We start from the raw sequence: 15,367 nt of genomic DNA, 5'->3' as shown, positions 1-15,367 counted from the left end.
AGTATAGGGGTCAAATGCCATTTCAGACCTGCTTTTGTAAAGGCAGAGTATTTCCTTTCTCTTTATTACGGTTGCTGCAGGGTACATGAAGATAGACTTTGCCTTGACATGGTTTTATTTGTGTATAAATCTTTGTTTCATGATATCTGTAGGGGTAACAGAGACAGCATTGGGAAGACGTCTGGCAGTCGACAGAGCAGTACAGAGAATGAATTGAAGTGGACAGACCACCAGAGGCCATGGAGCAGCACAGACTCAGACAGCTCAAATCGAAATTTGAAGCCAGCCATAACAAAGACAGCCAGTTTTGGTGGGATAACCGTCCTGACAAGAGGAGATAGCTCATCAAGCAACAGAAGTACCGGCAAACTGTCTAAAACAGGTAGCTAGTACTGTATTGGGTTCACAGTGCTTCTTGTTGTGTGGTGATAAATGGCTGTGCTGGTGCTTGCCTGAGTATGGTCTGTCACAGAATGGTTTGGGTTTGGAAGGGACCTTCAGAGACCAGGTAGTCTGACCCTCGTGGTTGGACCAGATGGCAAAATACATAAACAGTTGTGTTTCCTGTACACAGGAGATGTGTATGTCCCTCTGTGGATGTTAGTATCTGGGTACCTGCTCCTGAGTTTCTAGGAACCAAGAACAAAATGCAGTGCATGAGGTTTGCAAATCACAGGAGAGGTAGGCTTTCCCTGGCGTATAGCATTTGCACACCATACACATACTGCACTTGTAGCCTGAAAAGATGATACTCCTTTCAGAGAAAGCACAGATTTTACCTTTTTATTAATCTTAATATTTTTGAGTTCTGAATAATTAAATGTCAGATATCTGAAGAGAAATACAAGAACATTCTGTTGTCATTGCTGAAGTGCACCCCATCTATATTTTGGAGTACAGCCTCTGCCTTAGCGGTGGCAGTTGAGGCTATGGTGGACTCAGAGAGGTCCCACAGTCTCTCCATTTTCTTGTTTAGTTCCCATTAAATAAAATCATCCTTTAAGGAGACTATGAATCTGGTGGGAATTCTGCATTTATTTGCATTAACTTTATGAGTACATTAACATATGAGTGAGTCACAGGGTCTGGATCTAAGTAATTTCAAGCTATGCCATTAAGCTATTCTATTATACTTTAGGTTGAAAGTGCATAATAAATAACAAGGCCATCAGATGATTCCATCAGATTGGTTCATTTGATACCTATAGTACAGGACAAAGGGTAATCAATATGTAGCACTTAGTGCTCTTTCAGCTTGAGAGTGTTTTATGGATGGTACTTAATTTACACCCAGTTTATCAAACCTGACTTGGTCAGATTTCAGTTCTATCCCCCAAATTCTACAGTAGCTTTTGTGTGGTTCAGGACGCTGGGGAATGGAGTTTTTAGGATAAATAAATAAAGCCATTGACATAGTAATTACATTTTAGATCTCTGGAGGTTGAACATAGTTTAAAATTTTAGACAATAATAGTCACTTGAAAAGACCTTTAAGGTCCTCAAGTCTAACCATTAACATAACATGGTCAAGTGCACCCCTAAATCATGCTCCCAAGGGTCACACTGTGTTTTAAATACCTCCAGGGATGGTGACTCAGCCACTTCCCTGGACAGTCTGTTACAATGCTTGAAAATTTTCTCACTGAAGAATTTTTTTCCTAGTATCCAGCTTATACATTCCCTCTAGAAACTTGAGGCCATTACCTCTCATCCAGTCACTTTTTCCTGGAAGAAGAGAATGACCCTCACCTTGCTACAACCTCTTTTAAAATAGTTGTAGAGAGCAACAAGAACTCAGAGCTTCTGAGCCAGTTCTCTCAGCCACTCCTCATCAGACTTGTGCTCCAGACCCATCTCCAGCTCCATTGCCCTTCCCTGGACATGCTCCAAGCACCTCAGTGTCCTTCCTGTAGTGAGGGATCCAGAACTGGACACAGGATTCAAGGTGTGGCCTCATCAGTGCCAAGTACGGGGGGACAATCACTGCCCTGGTTCTTCTGGTCACACTATTGCTGATACAGGCCAGGATGTCATTGGCCTTCTTGGTGACTATGCTGGCCCATATCCTGCTGGCTGATGACCAACACTCTCAGGTCCTTTTCCACTGGCCATTCTTTCCCAAGCCTGTAGCACTGTGTCATGGTTTGACACACTACATGGGATTGTTGTGACCCAAGGGCAGGATCTGGCACTTTGTCTCATTGAATAACAAAATTAGCCTCAACGCATTGCTCCAGCTTGTCCAGATCCTTCTGTAAAGACTTTTTGCCCTCCAGCAGATCAACATTCCCTCCCAGCTTGGTATCATCTACAAACTTCCTGAGAGGATGCATTTGATCCCCTTGTCCAGATCATGGATAAAGACATTAAACAGCACTGGCCCTAGGGAGCACCACTTGTGATCAGCTTCGGACTGTGTGTAACTCCATTCACCCCCACTCTGGACGTGGCCATCAGCCAGGGTGAGCTGTACACCCATCTGGGTGATGAGCAACTAGATTTTCCAGGAGAGTGCTGTGAAAAACAGTGTTGAAAAATGGCTTTTCTGAAGTCCAGGTAGATAACAACCATAGCCTTTTCCCTCATCCACTTAGTGGGTCACCTTGTCATAGGAGATTGGGTTGGTTAAGTAGGACCTGCCTTTCAAAAACTCATGTTGGCTGGGCCCTTTTGCCTGGTTGTCCTGTACATGCCACATAATGGCACTGAAGAAGATGATCTGCTCCGTAAGTTCTCTCACACCAAAGTTGGACTGACAGGCCTTTAGTTCTACACATGCTCCTTGTGGCTTTTCTTGTGGGTGGGCATCACATTTCCTAGCCTCCACTCAACTGGGACATCCCACTGGGACTGCTGCTAGATGATGAAAAATGGCTCAGTTCTCTGTCTTGTGGCTCTGGGGACTGGGTACTCAGAGAACAGTCTGGATATTTCAGACTGAGGCAAAGAAGGCATTAAGTACGTCAGCCTTTTTCTCAATCTTTTTGACTGTGTTTCCCACTCCAGCTGATAAAGGATGGAGATCATATTTAGCCTTCCTTTTGTTGCTAATATGTTTATAAAAACATTTTTGTTGTCTTTTACAGCAGTAGCCAGATTAAGTTCCAGCAAAGCTTTGGCCTTTCTAATTTTCTCCCTGCATAACCGTTTCTTTTCCTGAGCCAGGGTGGCTGTGTTCCATGCTGGCTTGTATTTTAGCACATGGTTGCAACGTGCTCCTGTGCCTTTAAGGTGTCCTTCTTGCAGAATGTCTAGCCTTCCTGGACCCCTTTGTCCTTCAGGACTGCCTCCCAAGGCCAAAGTCTCTCTCTGAAAGTCCAAAGTAGCCAGTCTGCAGACCCCTCTCCCTACTTCCCTGAGAACTGAAAACTGTCTTTTTTGTGATCACTGTGCCAAATAAAACCTCCAACGATCACATCACCCACAAGTCCTTCTCTGTTCACAAAAACAGGCCCAGTGGGGCATCTTTCCTAGGTGGGTCCCTCACCAGCTGTGCCTGGAAGTTATCTTCCACACACTCCAGGAACCTGACTGTTTCCTTACTGCAGTGTCGTATTTCCAGAAATCAGCTGGTAAGTCAAAGTCATGTGCAAGAACAAGGGCCAGTGATTGTGAGACTTCTCCCTTCTGCTTATAGAATATTGCATCTGCTTCATCTTGCCTGGGTGGTCTATAACAAACTCCCACCGTGACATCTGCTTTGTTGGCATTTTCTCTGATTTCTACCCATAAACACACAACCCTTTCATCACCAGCGTCAAGCTCTAGACAATCAAAACACTCTCTAACATACAAGGCATATCCCACCATCTATCCTTCCTTGTGTGTGCCATCAGAGGCATTCCCAGCCATCCACTGCAGCCCTCCCCTTGTGCGAGTCATCCCACCGTGTGATGGTAGCTGTGTCACAGCTATCCTGTGGTGCAGTTACTTCCAGCTCCTCCTGTTTTGTTACCCTTGCTATGTGTATTGTGTGGATGCCCTTAAATTGAGTTACTGTCAATTGAGTCCCCCTTTTTGTGCGAACAAGCTGTAATTCCTACTGATCATTCTCAGGCACTTCTTTTATTTCTAACACATCAGTAATCTTTGTGTCTTCACTGCCACATGCATCTCCATCCCCTGCCTCCACTGCAATGTCAGACCGAAGAACCTCACTAGCACACCATCCTACTGGCATGCTGCATTGCATCCCTTTCGCTTTTCAAATCTGATTTAAAGACCTGGTAACTCTTCTGCAAAGATACTTTTCCCCCTTTGAGACAGGTGTACCCTGTCTGTCACCAGCAGGCTTGGTGTTCTGTAAACCAACCCATGGCTAAAACCCCAAAAGTTCTGTCAATGACACCAGGCTCAGAGTCTGTTCTTAATCTGCTGGCTCTTCTTTCATCAGTCCCTGCAACTGGAAGGGCAGAAGAGAGCACTACTTTTTCTCCTGATCCCTTAACCAATCATCCCAAGGCCTTGAAGTCTCTTGATTGCCTATGGACTTCTTGTTGGGCCTGCATTGCTACCTAACTGAAAAATAAGTAATGGATGATGAACTCAGAGCTGTATCAGAGTAAAAGGTTTTCTTTTCACATCTTTAATTCGGGCATCGAGGAGGCAGCAGACAACCCCAAGAAGTGAGTCTAATCAGCATATTGGGCCTTCTGTTCCCTTCAGAAGCGAGTCTCCCATGACCACGACCCATCCTTTTTTCTATATGGAAGCAATTTTGATGCAGGGAGCAGTCTGAAGTAACCTCCAACCAAATGAACTGCCACCCTTGCTGTTGTTTGGTTCCACTCGCAGAGCCTCACATCCGTTATCCCAGGGCACCTGGGATAGTGAAATAATCACACAGGAGACCTGCCTGCTGTGCTGGGCAGGAACTTGTTGCCATTGCCTCCTGTGTCTTCATCCCTATGTTCAGCCAGGTGGAGAGATGACAGAATCCTCCCTATCATGTGTTCTGTCTGCCTATGGGATCTGCCCCAGGGAAGGCAAGGTGCAATTTCGGTGTGTATGTAGTTTTGAAACTACACTATAGTGTACTTTGTATTTGAGTATAGACTGGATAGGCTATACAGTGGGGCTTGAAGAATGGAATAGACCATGGTTTCACTTGCAGATTCTTTGCCTCCCATGAATACTTTAATAGCATCAGAACTGAATTTGATGTGCAAGAATTAAGCATGAGGCACAGACTCCTGCTATACTTTTTTTTTTTTTTATCATTCTTAAGTAGAGTAAATGTGTTTCTCTGTAGCACTGTGTTGCAGAGGTGAAGAACATTTAAAATGGTGTCAGGGAAATACAGATTGGAGGAGACATCTAATTGCAAGGGCAATATTTTTAAGAAGCCATTTTGGTGTTAAAATCAAGCATTGTAAAAAGGATGCACTTAGGAAATGTATTAAAGAAGAGACTTGTGAAGCATGCCAATACTTGTAGATGCATCTGCACCCTGTAGACACCTAATCCCAAATTGCTTTCAAATGAAAGCTCTTATAATATATTTTTAAGACATCAGTGATGTGTTCTTTTTTAAATGCTTCGATTTTTTTAAGGAATGCATTTAAACTGGAAAGCTAGTCGAGGCACAAAAAGAATAAAAGAGAAACTAGATAAAAGGAAGAAGTGGGGAAGAAGAGCAAGACTGGATGTCAAAACAAACAAACACCTTCAAAGCCAGGACACAAAGTCAAACAGTCAGCCTGAAAAAAGTCATAAGAACCACAATCCTAATCACTATTTCTATTCTCTCTAAAATGCTATTGAATGGCATTAAAGCAGAAAAGAATAACAGTTCAAAAAAACAATGGGGAAATATGTCTTGATAAAGTGTTTTCCCTTCACCAAAAAAATGCTAAATATATTCATACACTAGTCAGTGTGCTATTTGCATTTTCTAAGGTGCATTAGGTACCGAGTGATACTTGATTGTGAATGTTTTGCATACTATCTTCATTGATTTCTGCTTTTGCCATAGGCAGCCCTGGTGTTCCGTAGTTCAATAGACATTTAAAGGTTAATCATGTTTTTATTTTGGGTGATTTTGTTTTGTTTTGTTTTGTTTTTTTTTGTCTTCACTACAGTAGTTAAAGTGGAATTGCAGAGGTGTTGCTACCCATATTAGGCACACTGCCCTGGTAGCATGCCAGAGTCTGATAGGCAGCAATTCTGTCCCAGTTCTCCTACAGAAAGACTTTTCTCTGAAGAGCTTTATGGTTCACAGTAATAAATATAAAATATTTTTGTCTTGCATATAATTTGTATGAAATCAGTGTGAAATCATTAGTTGGTCAAAATGTTCTTCATTGGCTAAATGACAGAAAATATTTATGGTCTCTTTAAATGTGAAAATTATTCTCTATATATGCATGGCAGGCATCCAGAAGCATTGTTAAACACTCTTCCTGAGCATAGGCGTATTAAAATTTTCAGGATTTTTACAGAAGGCTCACAGCTGCCTTCAGCAGGGTATACAGTGATGCAGTATAAATGTTGTAGCCTTTCTGGATTGCTTTTCGTATTGCCACCAAAATTAAATGTTCTGCCCCTGGCCTGTGATAAATCAGTAATTAATGGTACATAGCAAACAAACAGGAACTGAAGCACAGAAAGATGTTAGATTCTCCTTAGGCTCACAGAGAGATCACAGAACATGCTGTTCTCTGCAGTAGAGTCCAGTAGTGTCAATTAGTCTTAGACTTTATTGTTTTCAGCTGCACAGGAATTGGAGCCTAGCAAAGGAATTATGTTACTTCATTTTTGCAAACTTCACAAAAGGGGCTGTTTGAAACCCATTACATGGTTACCTTATTGGTTCTGATGGTTATTTTCATGCACCTGTTGATCATTTAGAAAACCCTGTTTTACTGAAAAGCACAGATTGTACAATGCAAATAAAATTTCCTTCTCTGTTATTCCATAGTTCAGTAGGTACAAAGAGATACTATAAGCTATAATTCAATATCAAATGGGGAGTTAATAATTTAACAAATTTCAATCAGATTGCATTCCTACTACTTAGAACATCATACAAAATGTTGGTTTGTTTAGCTTTCTAGTAATAAAGTAGACTTCTTAGGCTTTTCTAAGAGTGGTAAGTGAAATAGTTGCCACTGTAGAGGCACAATGATGTACATGTTTAGTCAGTAACACCCAGTAAGAGAAAATCTAGCATATCAACTACCATGTTATTGTCACTGACACATTGCAACAGGTTTTAATGGGGAAGATGTGGTTCACATCAATGTTCTATGTGTAGCTACATATCTAGTTAAATAAGTGATGGGATGCTTAAAAGTTGTAGCTATTGCACCTTTAGCTTCTCTTAATGCATTTTCCATTCAGTGGAATGCACATCTGTCAGAGTATTTCTTTCCCCCTTAGTTGCAAAAAGCTGGTTGCATTGGGGTATTAGCTGTGTTGATACAGATCTGTAGGGATCATTAGCTTCCTTGGCCAGGGTCCAAGTAATTGGAGACGCAGTCTAATCTCTCCTGTTAGGTGCTCATTGCTACTCCTGTTGGGAAAGGCATTTCAATGCATTACTGCAGGCGTTTTAGTACATTAACCTTCCTTTGCTGTTTTGTTTGTTTGGTTTGTTGTTTAGGTTTTGGGGTTTCTTAAATAAAGTGTCCTGCATATTATATTTTTCTCTGAGTTCTGGAACTGGATTTTTCCTTCTTTATAATTCACTTGAATTAAGTATTAGCTTGATGAATCTTCTAAATCCAGGAAAAACTGTCAGAATATTGATGTATGGGCAGCAGGTCGCGAGCCAACTGCTTCCAGTCATAATCTTCCCACCGACTGTGCTGAAACATCAGTTTTATTTTTAGAAGTGCAGCTTAGAGAGAAGTAATCATGTTCACATGAGCATATGCCATTTCATTTAAAAATCACTAAATATGTTGTTGCATAGAGAAAGGCAAGTGACTTACATAAGTAGCAAATAAATATTTCTAATCCAAGAATCTATATCCAAGACAAAAATACTTCCAGTGTTCTATTGTTTCTGAAAATGATGATGGTCTAGAGTAAGCAGTGATAGTGGATAGATTTGAGAGTGTAGTTGATAGAAAGGAGAAATTTGCCTTGGACTTGAAAGGTGAGATGAGCAGAGATGTTCAAAGTCATCAGATACTGTATGCTGATCCAAGGAAAATAGAGCAGGACATATTGCATCACTCACTATTGCTTAGAATATTGGAAAATTAATGGTACTTCCATGCTCTCCCTCTGCAAACCCTCTAAACTACTAAGCATTTTTGGTGGTTTTTCTGTCTCTTTTTCTTTACAGCTCTTTGAACTTCTGTATCTCTCAGAATACTTAAAAATATATTAATGGAAAGTTATGAGAATGTGAAGGTTATTATTATCTCAACTGTGAAGCAGCAAGAAAATTATAGAATAATCTAGAAGAACTATCCATCATTACATGCTGAAAAAAAGAGGTTAGATTGTGTAATGGGGGCAAAAATCTCATTTAGTCCAAGTTCCTTTCAGAAGTCTTTTGCAAGACATCTTTTAATATGAATCTGAATAAAGTCAGATAGTTTATTTTCCCCCCTTTTTTACAGTACTGAATTCATTATAAAGTGATTTCCCATTCCAAATTCAGGCAGCATGAAAACAGCTACTCAGAGCTACAAAGACAAGAATAATTGGTGTTAGTTTCCAAATATTAGTGTTGAAATTTACTTGGTTTAATAGATCTAGACTTAAAATGATAGGAAATAAGTTACGATAATGGAACTAAGTAAAGTAGATCATTCTTACACAGTATAAATGGGGGCAAAATTGGTACAGGAGTAATTTATGGTTTTGGTTTTTTTTTTTTTTTTCTTTTTTTAAATTCAGAAAATTCTTGATATGGTTTTGTGACTTATTTGTGTTATTTCAAAATCACTGACTTGATCTACTGACATGGGAGAGCAGATCTTGCATCTTTTAAGGTAGACATTTCAAAGCTATCAGCTCGACCAATGTGTGGTGATAGCCTCCAAGTATTTTGCACTGCTTCCATGTGATGAGTACACCTGAACTCATTGCAGTCTCTGGCTTTTATCATTCAGAAGCTGGTGTAGATCAGCACATAATTCTGCCATAAGAACAGCAGAAAGGGAGGAAAAAAAACCAAAACAATTGAATGTCAGAGCTGTAATCTTCTTTTGTGCCAATAGCAAAAATAGTTTCATTGGAATAGCACAAAAAGTGGAGAGGGTCTGAACTCAGGCTTGGTACTACTTACAAACACACTTAGAAATAATGGGAGGTTTAGGAAATCTCTTCACCACTACCATCTCCAGGCAGCTTCCTGACCTGTTGAATTCAAAAGGTGAAGGAAAGGAGGAGAAAGTAAAGCGAGAACTCAACATGAAGTGCATGTAGAAAGGCCAGGGAAATACAGCAAAGGACTTTGTAACTGATGTGGAAGGAAAATTGAACTCCAGCAGTTGCATTTACAGTTGCAAGGAAGATGCCAAATACTACTTGCAGCTTGATGAGCATGGCCTCCAGGAATAACTCTGCAATTTGTAGAAACACAGGAATCTGAAATTATCTAATAAATAAAACTATTTCTTCAGGAATAATATTTCTAAATTTATAACCTCAGTCTATAAGGAGAGGAAAAATATAGCAACTAATACAACTTTGATGTTTTGTTGAAAGACTTACTTAATGAAAATAAAAAATTCTTTGGAAATCTCTGTTACTTTCTTGATTAGATACTGGAGAAGTAGATGTAGGGTCCTACTGATAGCAAATAGTGCACAGCTCATAGAAAAGACTGTGTCTGTAGCAATTGCTATATGAACCCAAAGTTTGAAGAAGATGGATTAAAAATGTGTGTTACACAGCAACCTGCAGTAATCTGTGGAAAAATCCTCTGTTAAGTAACAGGATGCTGGTGTAATTTCTTCAGAAGAAACCTCTTCTGCTCTCATTTCTCTAAATATGAGAAAATAAATGAATTTCAAATGCATTTGACTGAAAATGAATTTGAGGCTCTAAGCAGTCTACTACAGGGTCCACCTGCAGTATCCCATATCTGAAAGTTTTGGCTCAAAGATAATTTGTCTCAAAGAGGTTTGCTAAACTGAAGTCTGAATTATGTCCTTGCTATGTCTATACCTGTCTATACTGGCAGATGAATACTGTGGAGGTTACATGCATAGACAGTGGACTCAAGTAAAATGAAAGAAGTTGCAATTAAAACATACTTTGCTCTGTGGAGTAAGCAGCCATACCATCCTGTTTTAGGGAAGCTGATCACCTGAGCCTTATGATCTCAGAAAATCTTGTCTTTTTTCTGTGAAGCAAATTAAAATCTAATCAAGTAGTATCTCAGAAGTTTGAATATTATTTTTGGGGGTTAAAGTAATGTGTCTTCCCATTCTTCCAGGCACAAATGTCTTTTAGCACAGTTGATTTATCTTGGTTGATCAATTTTAATAGGTTTGATGCTGAAAAACTAAAGTGGCAAAAGTCTTAGGTAGTATCTTAGGTAGCTTTAAGTTAATATGGATATTACACAGCTACCTTGTGACTAGACTGATAACTCAGTTGCTGTTGCTTTACAGAGAATGTTAGGTGATTTTTTTTGTGCTCCATTTTTGTTTGTTTTGGTTTTTTTTTTAATTTATAAACACTCTGTTTAGTTTTTATGCCTTATGAACTGATACCTTGGCATTATAAATATATGCTGAGGATTTTGTGTTCCTCTTTTGTAAATCCATTTATTGGCTGGGGTAAGCTGGTGTTGCATGAGGAAAGTAGGCTTTTGGATTGTGAAAATTACCACTGGGTACTGGGTTCAGTAGGGAGTGAAAATCCACCTCCTACTAGCTGAGCATGGAGTGGTGCATGCCTTTACAGTCTGTGAAGGCTGTCCTTGTGTATGTACCCTATCTGATGGGGACTGGCATCCCTTGTAACCCCCCCCTTCCTGCTGTGGTTGTGTCTCCCTGTTAGGCTCAGAGTCTTCCAGCAGTGCTGGCTCCTCAGGATCACTGTCACGAATACATCAGCCTCTCCAAAGTGCATCTCTCGTCCCTGGGGTGACAGCCAATTCTTCAGGCAGCGTGTCCTACCCTGAGAACGGGATGAGTGGCCAGGTGGCCCCCAGCAACACCAGCTATATCATTCTTCCACTTGAAGCTGCAGGGATACCGCCTGGCAGTATCCTTCTCAACCCACACACAGGTCAGTACAGTTCCCTCCTGCCTGATTCTGCCCTTTGGTGTTTCTGATGTCAGCTGGTGAATTGGCAAATTTCTTCTTTCTAGGCATATTTTTCTGGAGGCACTTTATGAACAAATATTCATTGAAATAATGTTTGGCAAATTGTTGTTTCCAAATGTGCGGGCAAAGATGGATTCGATTTCTGAGGCTGTTGTGGCATAGCTGGTGGGAAGTGGTACAACATGCTCTTGCTCCATCCCAGACAGGATGTCCATCATTCAACAGTCCTGGTGCTCCCTGGCTCTCAGTGCATCCTCTGAGATCCCTTTAGCATCAATAAGGACAGATGCTCTTCTGTATCAAGCATACTGAGATATGGTGCAACCGAAATATAACATAACATTCTTAGAGATTGTGCTTAACAGCAGAACTTCAAAAGACTTAAAGGCTGCATTTGAATCTGCACTTCGGAATTAATTTTACGTGAGCTATATAATTAGCAATTGTATTTAAATTGTGAAATTGTGATAAGAGAAAAATGTAACTCTTAAATTCCCGATAGTTTTCTTCACTGAAGCTCACAGACGAGGCACTTGCAAGCCACCCAAGTGCTGTGGGCACTTCAGAAACTCTTCGATTTGAACTTGAGTACTTGATGAAAGCTTAAGGCAATTTGTTACCTCCTTGGTCTGGATGAAGTCTGGATCATGTTATGATGTTACTCTCCACCGTATTGTACTATCAGTGTTAAGAAGGTTCAGGGAGTTTGAAGGTGTGATACTTCTTTGGTAATTTGGACTATTCCAGTGACCATGGCTAGCTGTGCTGACAACCTTAGCTGAGTTATGCTGGGTTTAAAACAAGAAAGCCTGTAGTGAAATGTAGCTTCCGTTATACTGAGAGCTGAGGGTTAAACTCCACAATATTTTTTTCAAAGGCCTTAAAAGAACATTCAGGAACATTTTCTTTGGCAATTTTTGTTTATAACTTGTATTTTATGTGTATTATATCCCTGTGTTCCACTATTTTGGTGGAAATGCTTAAAGCTTATTTGTGTGTCCACTACTAAGAATTTTTTTTTTTTTTTTTGTCATAGTTCAGTCAAGAAAGTTGCTACATTTAAGAAAAATACAGCCTTGGTAAACTCTCCAGCCAGTCTTACCACAGATATTTATAGATGGTAATATCTGGGGCTGATCAATATGTATCAGCATATTTAAAATCAAGGAGGAGTTCTTGTTTGTTTAGATTAGAATGTGATACATTTGATAAGTCTGTCCCAGAGAGGTGACTTAGTAACTTGCACAAACTTTTACACTCTTTTATGTGTACTTTTAAAGGCTTAAAAGTACACATAAAAGCCTTTACTCTTTATGTGTACTTTTTTCCAAGCTATTGCATTATTGACATGAGAGCCTAATACTGCCAGCAAGGAAAAGATCCATGCTTACATTAATCTGCTCATTTCTGTTCTGGTAGTTGACAGTTCTGTCTGCAACACTGAAATTTCTTGGTCAATACGGAAAACAACATTTTGTGTTCCACCATATGGTCCATTTCCAAACAAAACTCATCAGGCCTAGGCAGGAGTCAACCATAATTCAGGTGATAGGATTGAGAAACAAATGAAACTAAATGATGCTGCTTGGAGCCCACAAACAGCTGAGAGATACTGCTTGTTTCTGGCCAGGCTTGTTCCTTGGCTTGTTCCTGGCAAGGACAGAGACTGGAGCTCACCACACTTGAAAGCAGGAAGAGCCATGTAAGAGGAACATCTCCTACATCTGTCTTGTCAATTTAGGAAATTGCATCAGCTAGTTCAGATTTTTGCCTGGTACATAGGGGGTCTTTTTTTTTTTTTTTCTGCTATAGATATAATGCCTTTCAATACTGTCACTAGACCAGAGCACCTTATCTTCCCTCCCTATGTGCCTCTGTCTGCAGATGCATCATTGGGAAACCCATGCATGTTTTTATGTTTAACATCCAGGGAGCAAGTATTTTTGTGTATATGTTATTTTATGTTTCTTTCAAACCTTGTGTTTAGTTTCTGCAGCTCCCATGTAAATATATGCATAGTAATGTAATAGAGAGAGCAGATTATTTAAAAAACTGAAATTCTTGTCTCACACTGCTAGCTTCTTGCTGTTACCTTGTGCTGGAAATCAGACTGTATTTTGGCATCTGCTGTGTTTTTCACATGCAGCAAAATACATGCTGCAAAATTGTCACTCTTTGGGCTCTTTGGAATCTTTGCATCTTATTAGGGAAACATTACAAAAGAAGCTCCATGGGGAGGAGATTTTGATTGCTAGATGCTGTGATCGACTATCAAAGTGATGGATGCTGTCAGAAACAGAGATGAAGAGAAGACAGTTGAAAGAAAAGGAAAAAGGATCTTTGTTTCCTGTAATGAATAGATTTTCTTTCCCTATGTAATACCATTTTTTAGCTCTTTCTTCTCCTCTTGCAGAGTGGCTTCTTCCAATCTTCTTCTCTCTTTTGATCATAACACTGTGTCCTTTAAAGATCTTCCCTTCCTTTCACACTACATAGTCACTGACTGTGCAAGCCTCTAATGGCATCCAGAGATGCTATCTATTTATTCCTGATCTGATTATAACTCTGCTCCTTACCAGGTGCTGGGAACCCACACTTTCTTTTCCATATCTGCAGTTTCCTTTATTTTCTCTCCTCTGCTTTACCCTTCTGCTTCCCCAGATAGTCAAGCTTCTTACTTGCTTTGGCAAAGAACCATTTATGTTGCTGTGGTCTCCATTTCACTTTCTTCATCAGCTTGTTTTACCCTTTAAAGGATTCCTCTTGATATGTTCTTCCTTAACCCCTCTGACAATTTAAGAGCATTTACTTTTCATACATACTCCTTGAAATGACATTGCAATCGTTGCCCTTCTATCAGGGCCACAGTTCATAACTTACAAATGTTTTCCCTGTTACCTTCTGATCTCTCCTTTTCATTTCTGATTTCAAGATTTCTTAATGAAAAGTCCTCTCTTTCTTAATCTTTAAAAGTGTTGCAGGGAATTGACAGTTTTGAGTTCTGCTGTCTTTCATTAAGCCACAGGAAATGCTCTTTATTAGCTTCCCTTGAGCATCTGACGCAGGCTTTGGGACTGTGTTATCCTGCTCACTCAGTCTTCTAAAGTACTTCTGGGGCTTGAGATTCCCAAAGCTTGGGAGTCCATGCCATAGTCACCCAGTGGGTTCACTGCAAGGATCAGGAAATCAGTAGACAGAACTGCTCTGTTCTTCTTCTCCACTTGCTCATGACCTTTCTCAGCATGAATGTGGTATTGAATTCATCCAGAAACTTGATGCTTTAGAGAGAGAGAAGGCAAGGTTCTTTAGCCAGTACTCTTCATGCATTTCTGACCATGATTCGTTGGAGGAAGAAAGTAGAAGGCTGAGGAGTAGATAGAACAGGTAGAGATACTTCATAGGGTACAGATCAGAAGTTCATTATTTCACTGTTGCTCTAAGTCACTGAACTCCTCCAGATCTCCTTTTATTTCAGGTATTCATTCATTAGTTGCCTGCTTCAAAGGTTATCACATCATTGCTGAAATTACTTTTTTTTTTTTCTCGTGGAAGCATTTATAATTCCTTTGATTTACAGATTTATCATGGAAGTGAAAAGAGAACTGAGGTAATGGAAAACAGTTTTCCTATTGAGAAATATCCATTTCTTTTTTGTTTTCAAGACAGTGCCTTGGGTAAACTTTTTATCTTAAACAAATATTGGTTTTGCAAGGTTATTTCCCCCAGCTTAATTATCTGAAGCAAAATTAGTTCAATAACTTAGTAGAACTCTGAAAAGAATTTGTCTTGTATATAAGAGATTTTAAAATACACCTTAAGTGTTGCTTCCTTGAAAACTGGAGTGCTAGCTCCACTAAGTAAATAGGGCACAGCTTTCAAAAGTACAGCTCTGTTATTAGAATGTATAAGTAAATTAGTAACAAGTGTGTGTTTGGTTTTTTCCCTTTTCTACAAACCGTATTGTTTCAGAAGTAGTTGTGTACATTTGTCTGCTGTGTTGTGTTAGAGGAAAATATAAGGGAACATTCTCTACCTTTGGAGTGTTTGTTCCAAAGTTCAATTTTAATGTTAATTGATTCATCAGTGAATGATTTCAAGTAATCATAGCATCTGAATCATCTTATAGCCA

General features: G+C 39.8%; 1 protein-coding gene across 30 annotated transcripts in view; it reads left to right on the top strand.

Annotated features, from left to right (window-relative positions):
- Nucleotides 1-15,367, top strand: part of ARPP21 (cAMP regulated phosphoprotein 21) — a 139,165-nt gene that overhangs the window by 75,070 nt on the left and 48,728 nt on the right. For 24 of the 30 annotated variants that reach the window (XR_008430481.1, XR_008430482.1, XR_008430484.1 and 21 more), the window contains 2 exons: nt 153-385; nt 10,969-11,199. Coding sequence is in view for 27 of the 30 variants with exons in the window: in XM_053940288.1 (XP_053796263.1) it covers nt 153-385; nt 10,969-11,199 (464 nt within the window). In the remaining 3 variants the exon portion in view is untranslated. The remainder of the gene's footprint in view (nt 1-152; nt 386-10,968; nt 11,200-15,367) is intronic. The other 6 variants (XM_053940349.1, XM_053940388.1, XM_053940295.1 and 3 more) reach the window with 1 other exon arrangement.

The sequence above is a fragment of the Vidua chalybeata genome, chromosome 1, assembly GCF_026979565.1.
Source record: "Vidua chalybeata isolate OUT-0048 chromosome 1, bVidCha1 merged haplotype, whole genome shotgun sequence".
In the NCBI taxonomy this organism is placed as follows: domain Eukaryota; kingdom Metazoa; phylum Chordata; class Aves; order Passeriformes; family Viduidae; genus Vidua; species Vidua chalybeata.
Note: the sequence above shows the minus strand (reverse complement) of the source record. Positions and strands in the feature narration are given on the sequence as shown.